At 58.9% G+C, this 20,887-nt stretch overlaps 1 protein-coding gene across 3 annotated transcripts in view; it reads right to left on the reverse strand.

Moving 5' to 3' along the window:
* CACNA2D2 (calcium voltage-gated channel auxiliary subunit alpha2delta 2) overlaps positions 1 to 20,887 on the reverse strand; it is a 217,815-nt gene that overhangs the window by 8,571 nt on the left and 188,357 nt on the right. For 2 of the 3 annotated variants that reach the window (XM_021529146.3, XM_085590685.1), the window contains 19 exons: positions 17,476 to 17,614; positions 13,866 to 13,997; positions 13,551 to 13,608; positions 11,424 to 11,474; positions 11,166 to 11,265; positions 10,260 to 10,418; positions 9,673 to 9,780; positions 8,903 to 8,981; positions 8,693 to 8,742; positions 7,843 to 7,932; positions 7,439 to 7,507; positions 6,928 to 7,002; positions 6,410 to 6,484; positions 6,167 to 6,238; positions 5,815 to 5,886; positions 5,598 to 5,659; positions 3,771 to 3,847; positions 2,555 to 2,575; positions 212 to 272 (listed from right to left, as the gene is read on the reverse strand). In XM_021529146.3, coding sequence (XP_021384821.1) covers positions 212 to 272; positions 2,555 to 2,575; positions 3,771 to 3,847; positions 5,598 to 5,659; positions 5,815 to 5,886; positions 6,167 to 6,238; positions 6,410 to 6,484; positions 6,928 to 7,002; positions 7,439 to 7,507; positions 7,843 to 7,932; positions 8,693 to 8,742; positions 8,903 to 8,981; positions 9,673 to 9,780; positions 10,260 to 10,418; positions 11,166 to 11,265; positions 11,424 to 11,474; positions 13,551 to 13,608; positions 13,866 to 13,997; positions 17,476 to 17,614 — 1,550 coding nt within the window. The remainder of the gene's footprint in view (positions 1 to 211; positions 273 to 2,554; positions 2,576 to 3,770; positions 3,848 to 5,597; positions 5,660 to 5,814; positions 5,887 to 6,166; positions 6,239 to 6,409; positions 6,485 to 6,927; positions 7,003 to 7,438; positions 7,508 to 7,842; positions 7,933 to 8,692; positions 8,743 to 8,902; positions 8,982 to 9,672; positions 9,781 to 10,259; positions 10,419 to 11,165; positions 11,266 to 11,423; positions 11,475 to 13,550; positions 13,609 to 13,865; positions 13,998 to 17,475; positions 17,615 to 20,887) is intronic. The other variant, XM_021529147.3, reaches the window with a different exon arrangement.

The following is a 20,887-nucleotide window of genomic DNA, read 5'->3' on the forward strand; positions in this document are numbered from 1 at the left end:
CGGGTGCATATATACTGTGCTGGATGCAACCGGGTGGCGCAGCGGGGCCGGGGACCGGCGGCAGCCCCGCGGCCGAGCGGGCACACGACACACACAGCCACAGGGCACGGGAGCGGGGACAAGGCACGATGAGGCGAGGATGGGGCGATGGCGGGGTCGGCAGCGGGGCCGGGGCGGATGCACACCTCGGCAAGCGCACACGCAAAGCTACCTGGGCGCAATGAACACATGTCCCTCCGACTCAAAGCTGTTGGGCAGCAGGTATTCAAAATCTGCAACAGAAAGGGAAGGTTATCCGGCGGGGAGCGGGGACGGGGGCGCCGGGGGCCAGGAGGGAGAGAGACGGACAGAGAGAGAGAGAGAGAGGGGAGGGAACAACAACAACAAAAAAAACCAATAAAGAAAAAAGGCATTTGCTGCTCTTGGTAACAAGAGAGGAAGGAAAAGGCCGTTCTGCTGTTGCTGGCACCGCACGGGAAGGAAGGTTAGAGCCAAATCAGGAGAGGTTTGCCCAGCTCGGCTCGAATTTGCTCGGTCGCGGCTGAAGGCGCGTACGCGCGGCCGGTACGCAGGGACACACAGACACACACACATATATATATGTGCGCACATGTATATATATATATATGCATGTTCGGGAGGGCGGGGGGACGTCTCTCTCTCGGGGGAGGGGTGGTGGGCGAGGGCAGGGAACCACATGCTGCGCTCCTGGCCGGAAGAGGATCACCAGAACACTCGGTTGTCGGGAGAAAAAAATAAAGGGAGTTTTCAGGCATCAACATGGCCAGAGGGGAACCTTGCCGAGGACAGTCCAACCAGAGGCTCCCGCCCTGCCGCAGGGCCGTGCAATGCGCTGCCGGGCTCTGCTGCCGGGCACCGGTGCCCCCTCCCTCCCCGGGGCGGTGGTACCCCAATAGGGACGGGGATCCGCGCTCGCCCGCCAGCACGCTCTGCTTTAAGGGGGGCATGCAGCCCAGTAGCTTTGGGGTGTCTCTGGAAATGCCCCGGCAGAAGAGACAGAGGATGCCGGGCTCAGCTCGCAGGGGCAAGCTGGGTTAGGGGGTGCATGGAGGGGTGCTGTGGGACACCCCTAGGACTACATCTCCCCCAGGATGGGCACCGCCACCCCCTTGCCCTCCCGCCAGCTCCTGGTGCATTGCACGGCACAGCCAGAGGTTGGACTGTTGCTCTCTGAGGGCTGGAGGCAGGGGCTGGGTACAAGCCGATGAGAGGAAGAAAAGGAGGAGGAGGAGGAGTACAAACACTCGTACTTGGTCCATCAGCATTGCCATCACAGGGGCGCTGGGAGGAGGCAACTCAAGGCTGATTGAACAGGGCTGAGGGTGACACTTCCACCTCCCCACTGTCCTGCCCGCCTGGCCCTGTCCCCCATGGCCCCTCCTGTGCTGCAGTGCCCCCCACAAGCCGTTTCCCTGCCTGTGCCAGGGAGGGGGTAGCGGGTGGGTCCGTGTGCTGGGGGCTGTGTGGGATGGAGGGTGGTGGCGGGTCCCATGGGGACCGTGTGTGCCGGGTGTCCCCTGGCCCACCGTGGGGCTGTGTGGGAGCTGTGGGTCAGGAGGCCCCTCTGGCATTGAGGGAATGTGGGCCAAATCCTGTGTCCCATGAGTGATGTCCTGCTCCACTGCAGGGGAAAACCGACTCTGGCACCTGGACCTGCCCTGGTGGGACTTTGGGCTCAAACTTGGCTGCCCCCAGGGCACAGATGGCACCAGGACACTGTACCTTCAGTGCTACAGTACACTGTACCATGCCATGCTGGTCCCCATGGCAGGGGGGATGGCCACCGAGCAGCTGTGGGGACAGGCAGTGTGGCACCCCTGGGCTCAGCCATCCCGCGTGCCCCTGGGGCCAGGCTTGCAGTCATCTGTGCAGCTGGGAGGCACTGCCCCAGGTGGTCCCATCCCATCTCTGCAGAGGGTTCCTGCTTGCAGGCTTTCCCCAAAAAGCTTGTCCCAGAGGCTGATGGCAGTGGTGGATTGGGCCCCCCACCTGTCCTCCATCCCTACCACCTTTGGGCACCCACCCCTGAGCCCCCCACTCCCTGCACAGCCCTATCCCTTTCAGGTTGAGTTGTCTTGGGGAGGAGGAAGCAAAGGAGCCAGGAGAAGGGGAGAAGGAATTGGAGGAGACGAGCGGGAGAAGAGGAGCAAGAAGGGGCAGCGCTGGGGAGGAAGAGCAGGGCATCCAACTAGCTACAAAATCCTCGTGGACCGAAAACGGCAGTTTCATACAAGGTCGGCTCTCGAACGATATCGAACCGGGTTTGGGAGTGATGCGCAGGGAGGGAGTGGGGATTTTCGTGACAAAGCTCTCATGAACAGAACAAGACATGTTGCTTTCAAATAAAGGGGGAACTGGAGGAGAGGAGGAGGAAGAGGAGAAGGAGAAGGGAGGAAGGGCGAGTTGGTGGCGGTTTGCAGGTTCGGCGTGGCAAACGGGCAGGGAGATGGGCAAGCAGGGGGCTGGGGGGGACTGGACACGGGGCAGGGGACGGGGTGGTGAAGGTGAGTGGTCTGAGACTGAAAATACTTGCCCTTCATTTTGATGTTTGGTACTGTGTGAATCCACCATAGAGAGAAAGCAAGAAAAACAACAAACAAAAAACAACAAACAAAAAAAAAAGGGGTTGGGTGGAAAGGGGGAAGGGGGGCACAAACAATATTTTATTCAATCGACGTTTGAATAAAAATATTGTGTACTATAATCATACCAAAAGGAAACCTCTTGCAAAAAACGACATGAAGAAAAGAAAACATAAGAAAAACCCAGTAACAAAAGGAAAAGAAAAGGCCACGGTGAAATAAGAACAAAAAAAAATGCAAAGATATAACTAGAAAAATATATAGATATATATTCAATACTCCAAAGGAAAATGAGAATCAGTAGCAAACAGTTGCAACAGTCTTGATATCAAAATGTCCTCACTGAGTCAGGGGGCATGCACGGCACGGTGGGCACAGCTGGGGAGGACGGAGGGGTCCCCCCTCCCAGGGATGGGGACAGCCTGGCCTTGTCCCCACAGGGACACAGGGCTCCTGCCCATGGATGGAGGGGGTGGCAGGGGCTGGATCCGGAGCGGGGCCAGGGCCAGGCCACCGGGGTGGCTGAGGGGGAGAAACAGGGGGAACCGAAGGGGAGAGGGGAAGGGTCCAGTTCTCCCATGGGGGAGAGGGTCCCTGGGAGCAGCGTGGACCTGAGGTGGGGAAAAGGCTTGGGGGTCAGGGGAAAGAGAAAGAGAGAGAAAGGGGGGCCAGGCTAACACACACATACACAGATTAATTCCGAACAAAAAATCGAAACCAATCAAAACCAAACTCATAAAAAGAATAAATGGCTTAAACTGAAACCAAAGTATCGTAATAAACCAAAGGAAATTAAAGAGATCCATGCAAACTTCCCCAGGCTCACGAATTATCTGGCTGCCACAGCGCCATCCCTCGTCCCCGGGAGGCCAGCAGGCAGTGCCTGCAGTGCCTGCCTGCAGCCCGGGCGGGGCTTTTGGGGTGCAAAGCACGAGGAGCACACCCCGGCCCTGGGGCACCCCAGGCAGGCAGCTCGCTTTCCCTCTGTGTGCTCACCTCGACTCACGCCTCTCTGAGCTTTAGTTTTTCTCTTTATTTTGCCTCTCACAGTGATCCCTATGACCTTTCCCAAGTCTGTGGTTTGTGTTTCTCCCCCCGGCAGCCACGGGCTGGCGTGGGGTGAAGGGGAGTGTGAGAGGGCGGCAGGGAGAGCCAGGGGCTACTTACACTTCACTTGCAGGATCTGGTCGCTGAGGTTGGCCTGGATGTAGTAGGTACTGTAGGGAGGCAGAACAAGTCCCAGGCTGTGGAGAGGGAGAGCAGACACCTGGTGTAAGGCTTTACACCTGCTCAGAATTCTTGCCCAGCTCCCAGTCCCTGCCTGGCACCTGCAGGCAGCAGTTTGACCCAGGCGATGGCAGGCAGCAGCCCCACTGGCCTCCTGCACAGCCTGCTGCATCCCTCTCCCAGGAACTGCAGCCAGAGTCATCCCCCAGAGCACCCAGGGTCATCCTGGGGCATCCAGGGTCATCCCCAGAGCACCCAGGGTCATCCTGGGGCATCCAGGGTCATCCCCCAGAGCACCCAGGGTCATCCTGGGGCATCCAGGGTCATGCCCAGAGCACCCAAGGCTGTGCTGGGGGCACACATGGGCACAGAAGTTGGCACATCTGCCTAGCCAGGGCTGAAATGGGCAGGATGTACCAGCCCAGGAACCAAGGGAGATATGGAAGAGGAACACAACATCTCTGTGAGGGAGGAAGGCAGGCAGTGACACAGCCCATGAAAGAAGGGACAAAGCCTTCCCAGGCTGCAGAAACCAATGACATCCATTATACAGGCACCAGAAGCCAGATAAGTCAGAAAGGAGAGTGATCCAGGAATCTGGCATGCAGGGTGTGGGACAGGGTGATGAGATAGCAGGAGGTGGTTCTGGGGCTGCTTAACCCACAGGACACACTGCCAGAGGGAACTTGACTCCTTGGTGCCAGCTACAGTGGCCATTGGCCTTTGGTGACAGTGCTTGTGCCAGGTGCTGTGAGGAATAAGTGAGCAAGGACCACATTCCTGACTCTCATTGGATGTAGCACCTGCACCAGAGCCACTGGGATCTGGGTTCCCTCCCTAAAGCACCCTCCAGATACCCCTGTCTGTGCTGGCAGCATGGGCACAGTCTGGGCATTGCAGCCAGCACAGCAGAGCTGCTGGCACCCCAAACCACAGATGTCAGGAAGAGGGTGGTGCCTTTTTCTGTTCAGTGTTGGTGGCACCCCATGCTGATGGCATGCCAGGGAAACCCAGGAAATATCCCTGCTGCAGAGCAGAGCCATGGGAGTATAGGGCTTTCACCCTACAGATGTGTCACCCTGTGGCATTGTCCCCTCCTCACCAGTGCTGCTGGGCTCCAGAGGGGTAACAGCATGGGGGACACGACTGGGACTGCACTGGGGACACCTGGCAGTGCTGGGTAGTGGCTGTGACCCTTGCCAGCCCCTCCTGAGCTGGGTGGTGAGCAGGAGGGCACACTGGGCAACAGGGGCTCACATGGCTCCTCCTGGGATTAAGGCAGCGTGAGATGAGAAATGATGATGTCAGGGTCTTTCTTACACTCTGCTGGTCCAAACTGGTGCAAACTGGGTGATAAAATGCAGAACTTTGCTCTCCTCTGGCTCTAAAGACACTGCCTGTGCTGCAGGGTGGGCACACATCACTGTCATCCACCCTAGGAGCAGGCAGGGACCTGCATGAGCCCTTGGCTGTGCACATGGGGTGGCAGGGGTGTCACTTATCTGGCCCCTTGCACACCAGCCCTGCAGCCTGTCTGGAGTCCTGGGGACTGTGTCCAAGCCCTACAGTGCCAAACACTGGCAGGCAGCCCTTTCAGGAGTGCCCTCCAGCACGTCTCTTACTGTGTGCAATAATGTGGCATATGCAGGACACATCTCTGGTGGCCTTGGGGACTTTGGGAGCTGCAGGCACAAGCCCCCAGGCCTGTGCTGGTGTGGGTCTAGCCCCAGTGCAGGGCAGTCTGGATGCACTGGCTGTGACACTCACCTGTAGTTGGTGCTTTTGATGGGAGCCCATGTGTAGGTCCGGAACACCTCGTCGATGTATTGCTGTGGGTCAGAGAGAAGCAGTCAGGCCTGGGCACTGCCAGGACTCTGCTGGCACAGTGCCACAGGGCCCTGGCTCCCAGCCCCTCATCCCCACTGCTGGTTCTGGGTGCTCAGCACAGTGACAGCTCCAGCTGTGACTCCCCCTGCAGTGTTACCTCGTCCAGGGACTTGATGAGGGTCTTGATGAACCTCTGCCCATCATTCCCATCAATCATGCTTCTCCGGATCTGTGGGACACAGAGGAGGCAACTGAGGGCCACAGAGCCCAGCCATTCACCTGTGGGTACCCATCCCATGGGGGTGGCATGTGAGCAGCCTGGCAAGATTTGTCGTGCTAGCACCCAGGGGACAGTGACCCAGCTCCTGTCCCCACTGTGGCTCCATGGGAGCTATGCCAGCACCCTGAGGATGAGACTCTGCAGGGCAGGCTGCAGGGGCTGAGTGCCCTTTGCAACTGCAGATGAGGGGGCCAGTCTGTGCCCCAGAAGCTACCCCTGGTCTGCTCACCTCCTCCTTGTTTTCATCCTCCAGCTCAGCATCCAGGAAGTCCAGCGTCACTGGCTCACGGAAATTGATGATCTGCAGGAAGAAAGAGAGAGCCAGGAAGGGCTCAGGGCTCCTGCAGCCACTGCTGAGTCCAGACGAACTCATCACAAACCCCACAATTATGTCCTAAGGAACCTGGAAAGCCACATGGCCCTCAGGGCCTGGCTAATCCCCGTGGCTGCTGCCCCTTTGGCCCCTCCTCACCTGGGGCTGCAGGTTGGGGTGCAGCAGGACGTAGCCGTTCAGGTCGATGGCGAAGACGTAGCCATTGGCCCCCAGCTGCAGGAGGACAGGAGGAAGGGTGAGGCTGACCAGGTGGCTCAGTGGCATGACACACTGTGCTGGTGTGATCACCCTCACCTCTGCAGGCAGAGCTCACCCCACGTCACCCCCAGGGCTCAGCCCATTCTATCCATTCATTTCCATTCTCAGGACAATGCAATCTGCCACTCCTGGGGAGAGAGTTTGCCTCTGGGTTTTCCCCACTGCTCCTTTCCCCAGGCCTGTAAGGTTTATTCCCTGCTGACCCTACAAGGGTTTTGGCACTGCACTGGGTCCCAGAGCATCATGCAGCTTTGAGCCCTGCTCTTCTGCCTGTCCCATCCCTGCCTGCACCCATGGCTCTGGAGTGCTGGGGCACAGCTTGGGGCTCCCATCAGAGGGGTTCCACACCAGGATCAGGCAGTGCAGGGCAGGGACAGACGGGAGGGGCCCCCACGCACGTTGTAACGCGGCGTCAGCCTCTTGATGTCATTGAGAGCCACATCGATCCCCATCACGCCCAGGATGAGCTGGTTCTGGAAGGAAATGCAGGACGGAGGTGGGTGGGACCAGGGCTGTCACCTGTCACCACCAGCCCAGGGACAGAGAAACAGCAGGATGGACCTCTTCTCCTTCTGGGCACGTGTGGGTCAGATTTGGATACTGCAGGGGCACAGGGTGGGATGTACCAGCTCCCCAGGAGCCCCCATGGGACACTGCACCCCCAGGGACTCACAGCTGTCAGTTGTCCCAATTGAACTGTCAGAGCTGGCCAAGGTAATTTTGGGTCCCGGGGATGGCAGTCACCCCTGGTGTCACTGCAGGGAGCTGGTGCAGAGCAGGCAGCACCCCAGGGATGCCAGGGTCCCCCCTGCAGCCACACACACATCACCAGGGCACCTTCCCCACCCCACAGTGGTCCCACACCAGGGCTCCCAGTGCAGCCAGGGCAGGGGCAGCAGAGTTTCCTACCTTCCTGTCACTGCTGTCCTCTGTCAGGTTGAACACTGGCAGCGTTCCTGTCACCACCAGGCCCAGCCCCTGCACAAGCATAGAATGATGTCCCATGGCCCCTCACTGGCCTCAGGACCCAGGGCTGGGGGTGGGCAGCAGAGGGGGGTTACTCCCCTGACAAGGGAGATGGGGCACATCCTGTGCAGGACCCTGGGGCCGGTGTCCTCATCCTCCTGCACCCTGGAGTTCTGTGGGACCCCAGGGTCAGTGTCCCCAGCTGCACCATGGGGCCAGAGACCCCACCCACGTGCCCCGTGGGGCTGTATAGGACCCAGGGGTGGGGATCCCCACCTGCTCCTGGGGCTGTGTGGGACCCTGGGGCTGGGGGCCCCTCCCTGCACCCCAGGGCTGGGGGTCCTTACCAGGGCATCCTGGTAGACATTGGTCCACTGGACTTGCTTGGCTCGGTTCCCAGCCAGAACCATGGGTCTGCCCAGCACATCCAGGTACTCCTGCAGGGACACAGGACATGAGAAAGGACAACGTGGGAACCAGATGTCTCCTTGCTCCAGCCCAGTGACACCCTTGTCCCTAAGGACACCCAGGAATATTCATGAGGTGAGGCTGAGCTAGGGGAGAGGGCTTGGCAGCCACCAAACCTGGGGGACTGGGACCCCCATAGGCCCATTAAGATGCAAACAAGGTGCTGCCCACCACTGGCCATGCACAGGCAGGGCAGGGGCTCCCCAGGCAGCACCCAGCCATTCCCGGGGCTGGGATTGCTCCACCATGCCTGGACCATGTCACTACTGTCTCCCTGGCTGCCATCTTCTCCTGGGGCAGGTTTCCCTTTTCCTGGCTCACCTTGCCAAGGAAGATCTCTGGGCAGGGAGGCAGCCCCTGTGCCACAGTGCCAGCCCTGCCCTGCCCTCATGGCACCTCGTGCACATCTCATAAAGAAAAGGGGCAGAAAAGAGGCAGTGAGAGGAGGTGTGGGGCAGATAGGACCGGCTCTGCTGGGCTGGGCCCTGCCCACGCTCAGCTCCGTGCTGATTAATGCCTGATGTTTCACAATTAGTCACTCAAAAGGCAGCAGGTCCGTGGGGAGCTGCAGAAGATGAATTACTTAATGGCGCAGGGCCCGGCTGAGGGCTCAGCTGGCTCCCCAGCTTGCTGCCACACTCACTGTCAGCCTGTGGGCTCTCCCCAGTGGGGCTGGGGCTGCCTGACCTCCCCCCAGGCAGGCTCTGCCTGCCTGGCTCCCGCCTGTACCTGCGTGTTAATGCGGATGGCGCCGATGGAGGGGATTTCGAAGTAGTAACCTTGGGAAAGAAAGAGGCAGCTGATGATGCAGCTGTCCAGCAGCCTGGCTGCCCCGCTGCCCCTTGCACCAGGGCTTTGCTGGCAGTGGCACACACTGGAGCCGAGGGGTGAGCCCAGCACCCCGCAGCCCCCCGTGCCCGCCAGGTGCCAGCCCCTCACCTTTGTTGGCACAGGCCATCCACTGCAGCGGGGTCACGTCGTAGTTGTGCTGCCCCACGGAGAAGGTGAAGACCCGCACCTGTGGCAGAGTGAGCACTGAGGGCCATCCACTGGGCACCCCTCTTTTCCACACCTGGTGCTCCTAGCCAATGACAACCTCCCCAGGGGCAGCAAGGCATTGCCTGCCACGGCCCACAGAATGAGTGCACGTGGGCAGAAGAATCCTGCAGGTGCTGGCTGTGCTGGCAGCAAGGGAGTCCATGTCTCCTTGTCTGGCCCCAGCCTGTCCTGCCCTCCAGCATCACTCTGATGGCTCAAGTCTCCTACCTCAGTGGTCCTTGCTCTGGGGCATCGCTGCTCCAGAGGGGTCTGTGCCCTCTGAGGGTGATACATGGACCAGAATCCCCCCACCTCACAGGTTTCCAGGTACTGAGCAGCAACTGGGACCTTCCTGCTGGTTCCTCTGCCTGCCAGCAGCCCTGTCCCCATGCCTGGGGTGTGCTCCCTTCAGGGCCAGCATTCAGGCAGCCCACCAGCCCCATTCCCTCCCCAGCATCCTACAGCGTGCCTGGTCCCACGGCTCCTTCACAGGGAGGTGGGAGCCAGCTACAAACCCTTTAGCAGGGCAGTGGCTCCATGCAGGAGCAGGCTGTTGGGGAGGGAGGATGGTGAGGAGGCAAATAGAGCAGAAGCCAGCAATGGAGCTGGAGCAGCTGTCTCCCTCCGTGGTGAGCAGCCCCAGCCCAGAACACAGACCCACAGCCTCTCACCGTCTTGTTGGGCCAGTTGTACTTCTCAAAGACGTCCTGCACTCGGTCCTCACCACCGTCCGTGAACATCATGATCATCTTGTTGCAGTTGGCACGTGTGATGTTGGACTGTGGGGCAGACACAGCACCTGAGGCCACACCTGGGGCCAGCAGTGCTGGGCACTGGGCTGGATGCAGCCAGGAGGGCTGGCCCCAACCCACCTCTTTTCCCAGCCCATTTTTTTGAGGCAAGAGTGACCAGCTTGAATGGGCAGGAGGGACACTGCCAGCTGGGGAATGATGTTGTGGTTAATGCCACTTGGCACCTAATAGCACAATTCATCTTTATTTTACTGCTGGCACAGTGTTTGGTTGGGTCTGGCCCCTCCACCCAGCCCTGCTAACTTTTAATAACCCAGAGTGGGGCGCAGCACCAGCAAAACCTTGGCTACAGCATGCCTGGAGGTGGGATGTCTCCCCCAGCATCGAGAAGGAACACAAGGAGCCCTCAGCACAGGGCAGCAGCCAGGCACTCGGAGCTGTGCTACCGTCCCCAGCACCCACAGGTGCACCCTGCCCCCCAGCCCCCAGCCCAGCCCCCAGCTCACGTTCTGCAGCTGGTCGAAGGCATACTCAAAGCCAGCCTTGTAGTCTGTTGTGCCCTTGGCCACCATGCCCTGCACGTCCTCCTTGAACACTTTCTTGTTCCGGATGTTGGCCTGCACCAGGTGCTTGAAGCACGACACCGGCTTTGCCTTTTCATTGAACTGGGAGGTGAAACGGAGGGGAGTGGGTCACAGAACGGGCACAGGGCAGACACCAGCAAGCACAAGCCACTCGTGACACCCCGCTCTCACGGGCAGCAGGTGACCCCGACGTGCCCCACAGCCCAGGGAGGGCTGAGGCTGAAGTTTGGCTGGGACCATGCAGCGCCGAGCTGCGGTGTAGGTGCTGGCAGCGCAGGGCTCGCCGCGCCCTCACTTCTGCAGGAGCTGCAGCTTGTGCAAGCAGCCGTGCAGTGCCGCTCTGTGCCAACACCGGGAGCAGGTGCTGCCGCTCATTACGGCTTCATTACCGGCCACGGGGCCCATTCCTGAGGGCAGCGGCCATCCAGCTAACGGAGCCGGCCAGACACGTTCATTAGTGCCAGCACTGGTGCCAGGCAGGGCCGGGCCAGCCGGCCACACGCACATGCGGTGGCATGGCCACTGTGCCGCGAGCTGGTGACATTGCGTGGGGTGCCCGGTGTCAGCGGCTGGCGATGGACAGGAGGTGGCTGGCTGGGATAATGGAGGAATATCTCTGCCAAATGCTCCATGATAGGGGCAGCTTTTGCGTGCCGAGCCCCGGGCAGCTGTTTCCTTATGTGCAGGTGGGTGGTTAAGAAGACGAAAAATGGTATTTTTTGTCTGCAGAGCCCTTAGCCAGGTGTGTGTGGGGGAAAAGGGTTTCTGTGCTGGGGAGCTGGGAGGTGCCTGGGGACACAGCCCTTCCTCTTGCCCCACGGCACTCACCGAGGCCACATTGACATAGTCATCATCTGAGAGGGTGTCCAGCATCTCATAGACTGAGGTCTTCATCAGCTTGAGGGTAAGCCCGCTCACACTGCCACTCCTGCAGGAGACAGGGGTGCTGGGGGCTTGGCAGCGAGGGAGCACAGGGCTGTGCTGTCCCCACAGCTTCCCTGTGGCCACTGGTGGGACCGTGGCACCTTGGAGAGCTGCGTCACCATCCTAGCCTAAGCCCAGCCATAGCCCCCAGCATATACTCACACGTCCACAATGATGACCATGTCCTTTGGGGAGGAGGCACCTTGGATGTACCTGTGGGGTACAGAGTGGGCTCAGCAGGGTTGACTCATTTTGTGGGGACCCTGACTCTGCTGGGCGCAGCCCAGGAGCAAAGCCCTGCCAGGGCACAGGCACTGGGGAGCTGTGCTGGGACTCTGGGCACCAGGGCTGTGGTGACCCCATGGCAAGGAGCAGGGACGAGGTGGCTGTGGGCAGGGGGCGGCGAGGACACGGCTCCCGTGGCACAGCAGCAGACGGGCAGCGATTGCTGCTCCGCACTGTCAGCCTAATGAGCTCTAAATGCTAAACTCTTCCATCATCGCAGGCCCTTTCCTGCGTGCTGATTGTGCTGACACACACATCCATATTAAGATGCTATTTACCCCCCTGGTAGCTTCAAAGGCCAGGCTGATTAGGTTATTTTTAGCTACAAGGAGGAAAAATAATAACACTACGTAAATCTTCCCCATTGAAAACAATTAGGGAACCCTTCCTCACCCCTTGAAACAACTGGTGCTGCTCCCAGCCCTGCTGTGCCATCCTGTGAGGGAGGGGCTGGCACAGTGCTTAGCACCCATCCCATCTCAGACATGGCCATGCACGGCCCCACCTCACCATGCAGGAGGCCTGATCCTGCCCTGGCTGAAGGCCAAGGGAACCTCATTATTGGCTTGATCAGGACAGGGCCTCGTGTGAATTAATTAGTGAGTTATCAGCATCAATTGCTCACCACCTCTGGGGAGGACTGGGGAAGGGGCAGGCTCTGATTGTTTAATCCCAGGGCCTGATGCTCTCTAATGACATGTGATTACCCGGGTGGGATGCAGGATGCTGGCACATGGGGCCCTCCTGACATGGGTGCAGCATCCCCCAGCAGCTTCCTCTGGTGCTGGGTGCAGGACATGCAGCTGCCCACGGGGCTCCTCCCTGCCGGCATGAGACGGGGCTCTTGGAGCCTGCCCTGCTCCCGGGGCTGGGCTCTGGTGCAGCACAGAGCCCAACTAAGATGCTGCCCCTAATGGGTTGTGGCAGCACATCCATCTCCAGCTGCCCAGCTCAGATGAATACCCTGGGCTCAACAGGAGACGGCTGTGGCTAATGGGGCCATTCATCAGGGGAGGGGAAGGTGGGCGAGTGGAGCCTGTGGCCATGGCCAGGATCGTGGCCCTGGAGCAGTGAAGGCTGTGTCCTGCATGGGACCCCACTGAGAGCAGAAGGCCCTGAAGGGGGTTCCCCCAGTTGTGCTGTCCCCCAGCATGAAGGGTGCTGCTGCTCCTCCATGGCTGGGTGGACAACCAGGTGGCCAGCCTGGCTGGTGGACAGAGAGCTGGGCTCAGTATCCCCCATACACATCAGCAGCCCCTGCCCCAAAACAGCCTTCCAGTCCCTGCCCTGCAATAACCTGCACAGACACCTCAGCAGGGAACAGCTAATAATTAATGTGGAGCAATAAAAGGCAATTAACCATAGTAGCAGGGCCATTAATTTTCTGACAAGGAGAGGGGGCAGCTCCTGATGTGGGCAGGGGGATGATCCATTGGGATACAGGGCTCCCTGGACATGTGCCAGAGGCTGTGCCCACTCTCCTCTCCATGACTGCAGTTCTAGGCAGCAGGTGTGGGCAGGATGGGGCTGTCCCTCCCCCAGCTCCAGCTGATAACCAGCACTGCCACACCAGCACCTCCAGCTGGGCTAAGGGGAGCCCATTCAATCCCAGCTCACTTGGTGTGGGCTAAAAGGCTGCTCCGCTATCACTGAGCCACAGCCTGCTGCTGCTGCCCATTCCTCTCCCCATCCTCCCATCTCATGGTTTCCAAGCTAGCTGTTATCTCATTTGGATGGGAATGCTGGCCAGGACTGAGTGCCAGCAGCCATGGCTGTGGTGAGGGGGCACAGGGCTCTCTCCACACTTTCATCTGCACCCAAGGATTTATCCCTCCATCCTGCTCCGCTTTCCCAGGAAGAGGGAAGGGGAGAAGGAGCCAAGTGCCATAGCTTAGTCGCCTCTGCCTGTGTTATGGTGTCCCTTTGCCGGTTCCAAAATGAAATGGAAAGGGGAGGGAGTGGATTGCTCCCAGCCAGGAGCCTCCTCCCTGCCCACCCCCTTACCAGGGCCGCCGGCGCACGTCGTAGAGGTCGATCTTGTTGGGGGCTCTCCATGGGGTAGCTGTGGGGAGAAGGCAGGGAGTTGAGTAAGGCAGGGCTGTCCCAGGGTGGGGGACAGGGGGACATGGGGGACAGGGCAGAGAGATGCCCAGGGCTGAGGAAGCAGCAGGCTCAGGTGGGAGCTCAGACCAATGGCACAGCACAGCTGCATGTGTCAGACCAGGCCCAGGGGGGTGCTTATCCACATGGAGCAGTGAGAAGGACCCTGGCTGCCCTTGGCCACGGCCCCTCTGTGCCAAACCTCTCCCTGCCACGCACCGGGGTAGTAGCGGGTGACGCCGGTGGCGCTGCCGAAGACCTGCCAGAGCAGGGAGGGATCCTCCTTCCGGTTCTCGATGAAAACGTCCTCCAGGGCCTGCGTCCAGTTCAGCTCGTTGAGGATGACGGTGGCTGCAGGACACAGAGACAGGGGTGGGTGGGTGGGTGGAGGGAGCTGGGGTGGGCTGAGGGGTGATGGGGGCTGTGCTGGCCCCAAGTGATGGCAGGGAGGAAGAGGTATGTTCCCTCTGCCCTTCCCAAGAAGAAGCCCATGGGGCTTTCCAGCTTCTCCTACATCCCCTCAACCCCCTCCCTTCCACACAACTCCAGCACCACCCTGCTGTCCCTTGTCCCCAGAGAAATGAGCCACTCTTCAGAGCTCCCCAGAGTGCTCACTGTCCCCATCTGCTCTGGGGCAGACACAGCCATCTCTGGGGACAGCTGGCCTGCCATCTCCACTCCCTTCCCAGCAAAACTCCCTGTGCAAGCCTCCCTCCCTGGGGACAGTCACCGGCTGGGAAACCCAAGGCTGGTGTCCCCACAGGCTGTGTGGAGTCTCTCAGGCCCACTCTGCATTCCCACTGGCCCTGCACCTGACACAAAAGCAATTAAGATGCTGGCAAACAGCAGTTTTAAATTATTCAGCTATTAAAGCCAAAGATAAGCTGCTGGCAGCCCCAGCCTGTAATTAATCAAGGGGGGCTGGCAGAGCACAGGGGGGCCATGTGGTGTGGCAGGAATGGGGCTAGCAGGGAGCTGGGATGGCACCTCCCTGTACCCGCAGGGGACCCCAAATGCTGTGGGAGAGGAATCCCACGATGACCACTGGTGCTGGGTTGCCCCATGACTGCAGCATGGAGGAGCCAGTGGTGGGTGCCACTGCAGGACCAAGGAGTCAGCAGCACCCTGAGACTAGGCACTGATCCCTCCTGGGAGACCCTCAATGCATCTTTGGGGTGCAAAAACTCTCAGGAGCACCCCATCTCTTTGGAATTGGGCAAAACAACCCAGTGTGGTGCTGCAGGGGAGCCAGTGTGCATTTGAGCAGTAAATTTAGCTCTCCTAAGCCTTCCTCCCACACCTGTCCTTTCTGGAAACACTGTCATCACCCATTCCAGCCTTTACTGTGGTCCCAAGGCACTGGCAAGATGTGGGTAGGTTTCCTAGGATGAATCCTGGATCCCTCTATCCCAGCATGACTGCTGAAGAATTGTCTTTCCCTCAGGCAGCCATGCCTTCAAACCATGATTTACTCTACCTGTATCTCCCCAGCCATTCCTCAGCGCTGTGCCCACACACAGTGCTGTTACCTGGGCACTTAGGATGATTTCTTGTTTGGCTCTGACACTGGATGTGGTTTTTCCCAGGAGAAGTGGCTATGAGCTGGCTGCCAGGCTGCTGCCTGCCTGGAGCAGCCCTGGGCAGTGCTGCCAGCCTCAGCTGGGCACCGGGCTGGGCCCTGACACATCCATGAGAGCCCTGGCAGCACCTACACGTCCTGACCCTCGGGGCCCATCAGCCACACCATTTGTTTGTACTGAATGCTCCTCATTTTGTCCCTGTGCCCAAACACAGCCCTTCTGTTATCTCTGAGCACGAATGCAGCCCCTACACCTTTCCTGGGCATGAAAGTAACCCCGTACCAACCCTGTGAACAAACACAGTTCTACACTCTTACCATGTGCAGAGTGGTGAAGCTGTGCCCTGGCTGGCATAGCTCCTGTCCCTCTCAGTCGAGGTCAGAGCTGCCAGCCCCACTGGTGACATCCCAGTCCCTGTCCCCATGAGAGTAAACCCAGCCCCGCCCTGCCCACGAGCGATAGCACATTTAATTAAAAACGGCAGAGTAAATAAAACACATATAGGATGTAATTTGCGTGTGTAGCGAGGGGTGACGGCGGCGGGCGTCGCCGCAGGTTTAATCAGCGTGCCAGGCAGCGATAGCGCCTCTCCGCCGGTCCCACCGGGACACGCTCCCGCCCACAGCTCCGCGGGGCCCCGCCACGCTCGCTGCTGGCCCTGGCAGGACAGGCTGGCTCCTGCCCCCACCCCAAACCACCCTCTGTGCAGCAGCAGTTGTAGACCCTTGCCTGCACCCTGGATCTCTGGAGCACCCTGGTGTGGCCGGACGTGGCCTGATCCCTGTGCCCACAAGGGCTGCAGCCTGGTAAGGGGCACTGACAGTCCCTGCACTGTCACCCCCCAGTGCCACATCCCCTCTCCAGCATCCCTCTCGGAGCGGCGGTGAGTCCCTGGAGCGCGTTCGTCCCAGCTCGCTCCGCTCGCAGGGCGGATGGGGCGATCGTGTGGCCGTGGCGGGGCTGCAGCCGGCTGGGAGCAGCGAGGATTTCACCGTGCGCAGCCCACCCGGCTCGCACGGTGCGCTTCATCAGCTGCCTGCCCTGCGCTGGCTGCCTCATAAAACGAACTGCAAATTCCTCATCCAGCGCCGCCCCCGCGGTGCAATGGCCGCACCGATGCGGCTCCGGCCCGTAAGGAGCCGTGCCCCGGGAACGCTCCGCTCAGGCAGGAGCGTCAGCTCGGCCCCATCGCCACCCTCAGCAAGGCACTGAAACACAGGCGTGGGGACAGCGGTGCCCTGCGTGGTGTGAGGGCCGCCCATGACAGCGGGGTCCGGGGCTGGGCGCAGGCTGCGGCCGGCGGGTGCTCAGGATGCCCTCCAGCTGGGAGCGGTCCCGGCTCGGAGCCGAGCTGCCACTAGAGGGAAATGGAGACCGACTGTCACCATGTGCCACCGCAGCAGGGCGAGGTACCGGAGAGATCTGAAAGCTCAGGCACCGTCACAGCTCTCGGCGGGGACTGAAGCTGGTGTGTCCATCCATCCATCCTTCCATCCATCCACCCCTGCCCACTCCCGGGCTGGCCCACCAGCCCATCCCCGTTTCTGGAGCAGCCTGTGCCCTGCGGCAGCCACAGGGACACAGCCGCAGGGCTGACCCCCCTGCACCTCCCGGCAGCAGGAGCTTAATAAGCTACGGGGTGGCATCACGCTATCCTACAGTCACCCTTGGCTGCCTTCCTGCGGGACTGCAGCTGCTTTTTCTCCCTTTTCCTGACCTCAGCCCCAAGTAGGCTGAAGACAGGCAGCATCCCTGCTTCACCCTCTGCCACTGCCCAGCCATGTCTCACTCCCTCCTACAAGCAGGTCGGTGCTGCCTCTGTTGTTGCTGCTGCACAGAGCTGCTCCATCCCTCTGAAAGTCTCTGGTGCCCACTTTGAGCCTTCTTGAGCTTTGCTGGGCTCTTCTGCAGGAGGATCAGAGCCATGTGGGCACAGCTGAGCTTTACCCTGGGCCATAATCACCACCTCTCCTTCACTCCCCATCCCTTCCCTAATAGCTCCTAATCCCTGATCTGCCTCTTTTGCCTGTGCTGAGCTCTTGAGAGTCCCTGAGGAGGGACACATTGCCACCTCGATCCTGAAACGGTGACTCTGCCTTGTTTCACTACCTGCCTGTCTGGGAGCCAGTCACCAAGACCCAGTTGGGGCACCCAGAGCTGATGGTCCCTGGAGCTGCAGTGCTCCAGGCAGGAGAGGTGTATGCCCAGCCAGGCAGCACGAATGGGAGAGGGTGAGGAGGGGCACTCACAGCCTTTGTAGATGTCCGTGGGGATCTGCACAGCAGCGTAGGAATAGTTAACCTTGGTCTTGAAGTTGTCATCATCAGTGAACTCCAGCTTCAAGGAGTTGGACTTCTCCCTCTCGATCTCTTCTCCATCGGGGTCGTCCTGGGGAAGGAGCAGAATGCATGGGGTCACTCAGTGTTCCAACCCTGGATGGTTGTGGGAATACCTCCACCTGAAGCCCATCACCAAATGTTTTGTGGGGGAGACCAGCCCTGCTGGATTTCGTGTGGATTTGGCCTGCCAGGAGTGGGTGGGTACAAAGGCAAGCACTGGTTACCCCTCGCCTCTCCAGCTTTGGTGGCACAGCAGGTATTAAATCAGACATAGAGAAAAAAAAAATCAAAAAAAGGCCTTGAAAATCAATTAGCAGCAAAAGGCAACTATCAAAGAGCAAATTAAAACGGAGTGCAGCTTAGCGCTCTGTCAATAAGCAATGCAAACAATATTTAATTATGGTGGAGAGACGGCGAATTCCCCACTGCTGGTGCTGGAAAACACTCCCTCACCTTCCCAGCCCTCCTCTCCATTCCCCAGTCCTGCTGCCAGCATGACACTGAGGGTAAAACCCCTCTGGCAAGGCAGGCAGGGCTGAGCTGGTGCAGGCAAAACAGCTGGGTGACTGCAGACAGGGGACAGGGTGGGAGCTGCAGCACGGGGCCATGGGGGTGGACTTGCTACAGAGCTGGAGAAATTGCCTCTGCCACCCCACCAGGAGCACAGAAAACCAGGAGAAGGTGCTGGCTCTGAGCTGCCCATCCCTGCCACAAGCCCAGCAGCTGAGGAAGGCTGTTTGCAGCCAGCTGGGAGATGTTCAGGGTAGGAAGGAGGGAGAGGAGGATGCTGCAGCACCTGCTCTTTGTGCTCCTGGAGCTACATCTCTGCTGAAGAGGGGCAGGGACACAGAGCTGCCTGTGCCATCCACAGGCAGGGACAGGCAACAGTGCCAAGCCCAAACTGGAATAGACACCTGAAGGGATGCCCCATGCTGTCCACAGCAAAGAACCATGACACCAGGGAACACAAGGGATAGGGGATGGTCCCATCCTGCTGTCATCAGTGGCCCACTGCAAGCATCTCTCCCACTGGCCAGGCTCCCCTCAACAAAACCCAGGGAACAAAGACCTGAATTTCTCACAGAAAAAGCCATATATTTAAAGGAAAACTATGGGTTTGGGAAGTAAACTATGAAGCTTGTTTAACACCCATCTTGGCCCCCTCCCCGTTTCCCCTTCACAGATGACATGGAGAAATGTCACCTCCCCTGCAACACCTCCAGCCAGCCACTGAAGTGGTGACATTCCCATGACATTGAGAGGGGTGGCCAAGCCATTCGCCACAGCTCGGGAGAGTAACAGGATTGATGTGCAAGGCTTGGGTTTATTTCCAGCCGATGGGCTGTGAGTGCGCCATGCTGCCGAGCCGACCCCGCTGTGGGGGCTGCAGCTGCCCAGAAAGATGCTGAACTCAATTACAGCTGCACTAGGCAAGCAGGAGGGACTGTTCTCAACTCCCTGGAGCCAAATCTCCGAGATCAAAATCCAGATTACGCTCTCAATTTCATGTAAATCTGGAGAAAAGGCAAAAAACTGACTGCTGGAGCCCCTGCAAAGTCGTGATGCTGCAGCAGAGCTGGCACTCCAGCTGCGTGCCAGCCATGGGCTACCCGGAGAGTGGATCTGGCCCCAAGCCTGCTGTCCGTGGGGCTCAGCTCTCTGGGGGAAAGCACACACAATATTCATCCCTGCAGACCCCTCTGAGCACCAGACAGAGATACAGAGGTGCCTGCTGAAAACAGGCTTTGGGATAAAGCCGTGGCCTGAGGGCATCTGTAGCACCAAAAACTGCGCTTTGACACTAAACCCTTTTTTAGCTCAGCCCAGCAAATTCCTGGTGACAGCTCCCCATCCCTCCCTATCTCAGATGAGCAGGGCACCCTCACACAGCCCATCCACTGCCCCTGTCACCACCAGCAGCTGGAAAATCCAACTCTCCCTCTTTCCCTCACTCTGGCATGGCTATTCCCCACTTCATCGGAGCTGGAACTACTGTATATAATTACTGCTCCTCTGTTTATCATTATTCTGTGATCTCACCCACTTCTGAGGGGCTAATTTGTATGCTGCCAGGTTTGGTGCTGTCTGGCTGCTCTCATTCATGGAGCTGTGAAGAGGCACATGTATAGATCTCGGGGACAAATATACAGCTATCTATACGTGGGGCACTTCATGCATCACTGACACCTATAGGGCAAACAGACCTGCACAAAGAGCTGATGTTATCCAAGCTACATTTGCCCTTTATCCATAAATCCCCCCAACTTCAACTGAGTTATTTCTGTTTAAGCCAGACTGAATTTGGCCCCTGAAAGGGGTTAATTTCCAGCCACATGAAGGAGGGTGAAGCTGTCACCAGCCCAGGCAGGGAGGGGAGCATCTGGGATACAAAGAGACACCTTGGGAAGGCCAAGGGAAGAAATCCTGCATTAAATTTAAATTAGAGCAAAGCAGATGATTCAAGTTCTCCTGAATTTACACCGGTTTAACTGTGAGCATCTCGGCAGGCCCCCAGCCAGATCTTGCAGCATTCCTCATCATTACATTTCAAAAGAACTTGGAAACATCTATTTATCTGTTACAGTACGTACAACGAAACACAAATAGATGCTACAGTTTGAATATATTATTTGCTACACACCATTAGAAATTGACTCCATGGCAATATATCAATATGATACATATTTACTGCTTCAGTAAAAAGTCATCACGCCCTGAGAGCTTTTGCCACCTCCACTGCTTTCACAGCTGGGTTGTCATCACATTTTCTCTTCAGTCTCCCAAAATGACAGACAGGACAAAACCCAGAGATGCCCCAACACCCAGTGAGCACCAGCAGCTCCACCCAACAGCTTTACTGGAGGCTGCCACGCTCGGGGCAGTCACCTGCCGCTGTCCCATCGCGGCTGGTGCTGGCTGAGGAGAGCCCGGCCCGCGGTGGTCCCAGGGTTTGGAGCTGCGGATGTGACCTGGCGCAGCAGCGATGCCGACGCCTCGTCCCCGACAGCTGCCGCAGATGCAGCCCCCCGTTCACTGCTCATCTCCATGGGAACCAGCCATCACAGCTAATGACGGCTGCTTCAATGGCAGCCCCGCTGACAAAGGCCGGGCTGATCCGGCCGCAGCATCCCGGCAGCATCCCTGCCTCCCCCGGCCTGCCCCACGAGTGCCTGCTGGAGAACACACCGAGACCCCAGCACAGCCTCTTCAGTCTCCCAGGGACACCCATCCATGCTAAGTCTGGAAAGGCCAGCGAAATATTCCCATCAGCACGCTGTGATTCTGCTAATAATGGATATAAATGCCAGCCCCCAACACACGG

The sequence above is a fragment of the Lonchura striata genome, chromosome 12 (genome assembly GCF_050655825.1).
Source record: "Lonchura striata isolate lonStrDom1 chromosome 12, ASM5065582v1, whole genome shotgun sequence".
Taxonomy (NCBI): Eukaryota; Metazoa; Chordata; class Aves; order Passeriformes; family Estrildidae; genus Lonchura; species Lonchura striata.